Source organism: Alligator sinensis, unplaced genomic scaffold (genome assembly GCF_000455745.1).
Source record: "Alligator sinensis unplaced genomic scaffold, ASM45574v1 scaffold1131_1, whole genome shotgun sequence".
In the NCBI taxonomy this organism is placed as follows: Eukaryota; Metazoa; Chordata; order Crocodylia; family Alligatoridae; genus Alligator; species Alligator sinensis.
Window position 1 is genome coordinate 1035968 of NW_005842218.1, and position 1747 is coordinate 1037714.

The 1747-nt window shown below is 40.7% G+C and overlaps 1 protein-coding gene across 1 annotated transcript in view; it reads right to left on the reverse strand.

The window, feature by feature from the left end:
- Nucleotides 1-410: 410 nt before the first annotated feature.
- MORC1 (MORC family CW-type zinc finger 1) overlaps nucleotides 411-1747 on the reverse strand; it is a 114321-nt gene continuing 112984 nt past the window's right edge. Inside the window, exon 29 of the mRNA XM_025208067.1 lies at nucleotides 411-1113. Coding sequence (XP_025063852.1) covers nucleotides 952-1113 — 162 coding nt within the window. The 3' untranslated portion in view covers nucleotides 411-951. The remainder of the gene's footprint in view (nucleotides 1114-1747) is intronic.

Below are 1747 nucleotides of genomic sequence, written 5' to 3' on the forward strand. Positions count from 1 at the left end.
TTCAAATTTATGCATTCATTTGGTATTCTGAACTTTTTAATTTACTTCTGTAATAGAATAAAATGTTATGGCATTGTAGCCAAATATGATGCAGAAGTCCAATCTTCCTGCACCAAATGCTTCTTCAAAAGCACAGACAAGCCTGGTTTGAATAAAACTTATATAGGTCTTCAATGACAAGGAGTGTTACACAGCAGTCATTGTTAAATTGGCATTATTCAGATAATCCCAGCAGAACAAATGCAGAAGTCTTTCAGAGAGGTGCTACAAGATACATTGTACACTATTAAGTGCAGAGTTGTAATCCAAGTTTTAACTCATGCTCACTGTCACTGACATCAGTACAAAGGGATTTGTCTGTGTGACGTTTGAATAAAAAGCAGTAGTTCAATATTTGGAAACATTACCTTTATAAACACAAACAAGTCAAAGGTTTGCAAACTCTTTAGAACAACTGTATTTATAGCATCCAGAAAAAGCCAACATGCAGTAAACATAGCCTGAAATAATAATTTACATCTTCACTGACAAAACCTAAAACTGCAACAACATTTATTACAATGGCATACTAATATCTAATTCAAATGAAAAGTCCAAAAGAGGCCCCTGATCCATTACTGAGTGAAAGTGGAAAAAGGCACATGGTTCCTTTGAAACAGACCACTTTGGGACTGGAGGGCAGGCCCCTGCAACTAGTGAGAGTGGACCAGGAAAACTGGAATTGCCGAATGCAGGACATCAGGCCTTGAAACTCAATGGAGAGGGAGGTAGTAGGTTTTCTCTTGAGTAGGCCAAGAAGGAGGTGACATTAGAGGAAAAAGGGCTGGAATTCAAGCCCAATATATGTGAAGGTGCATCAGCAACTCAAGGGACTGCTCATGAGTCATCCAAGGCAGCTGCTCTGTAGTGCCTTGAGGACGGCTGTCCTGTAATGGGAAGCTGGGAAGACATTCACCAAGAGGGTCCCTCTGGTGAAACTGAGGGCAGGCTCTCTTTCTCCACTGGGTTTGTGCTTATAGAAGGTAAACTTAACATGCCAGAGAAGCATACATCCTGTTGGAGCAGTTCTTCAAGATAGCCATCAAGCTGCTCCAAGTCATCTCTTTCAACACCCTTAAAACGGTAATAAAAAATAAAAACAAACAAACATGAGTGCATCTAAACACTTAATAATCATACAACATTTTTTAACAATTTGTAGGCAAACACATGTCCAAAAAGTGTTTCCTAGCCCCAAAAGCTCATAACCTAAAGTCAAATAAAGGGCAGGGGGGGAAATAAAGAAACAGTGATGTGACACTACTGCACAGTCGCCTCAGGCTACTGTGCAGTCAGTGTCACAAAAGAGCCGGTTGTTGGTGCTACTGTGCAACTCGGGTTACTGGGCAGTCATTTAGTACATGTCTAAAAAAGTATTAAAAGACTGCACACTAACAACTGCGAAGTCAGCGTCTCGTGTAGATGTAGCCACAGTATAGGAAAATTGATTATAGAAAGGAAGGAGAAATTGCTTTAACGAGCAGTCAAGGGCCATGAGCACACTAGGAGTGGTGATAACACTGTACTGTCCCGGTGTTCCTAATGTGGAAGCAGCCATCTTTTGCCATTATTTTGCTTGCAGCAGCATAGCAGTGCCCCTCTCCCACCAAAGCAAAACCACCTATAATGGTGAAAGTGTAATTTTGCTAGTAGAACTGTGTATGTCTATACTGGATCCCGCTATTTGCTTTTCTAACATCACTTAACA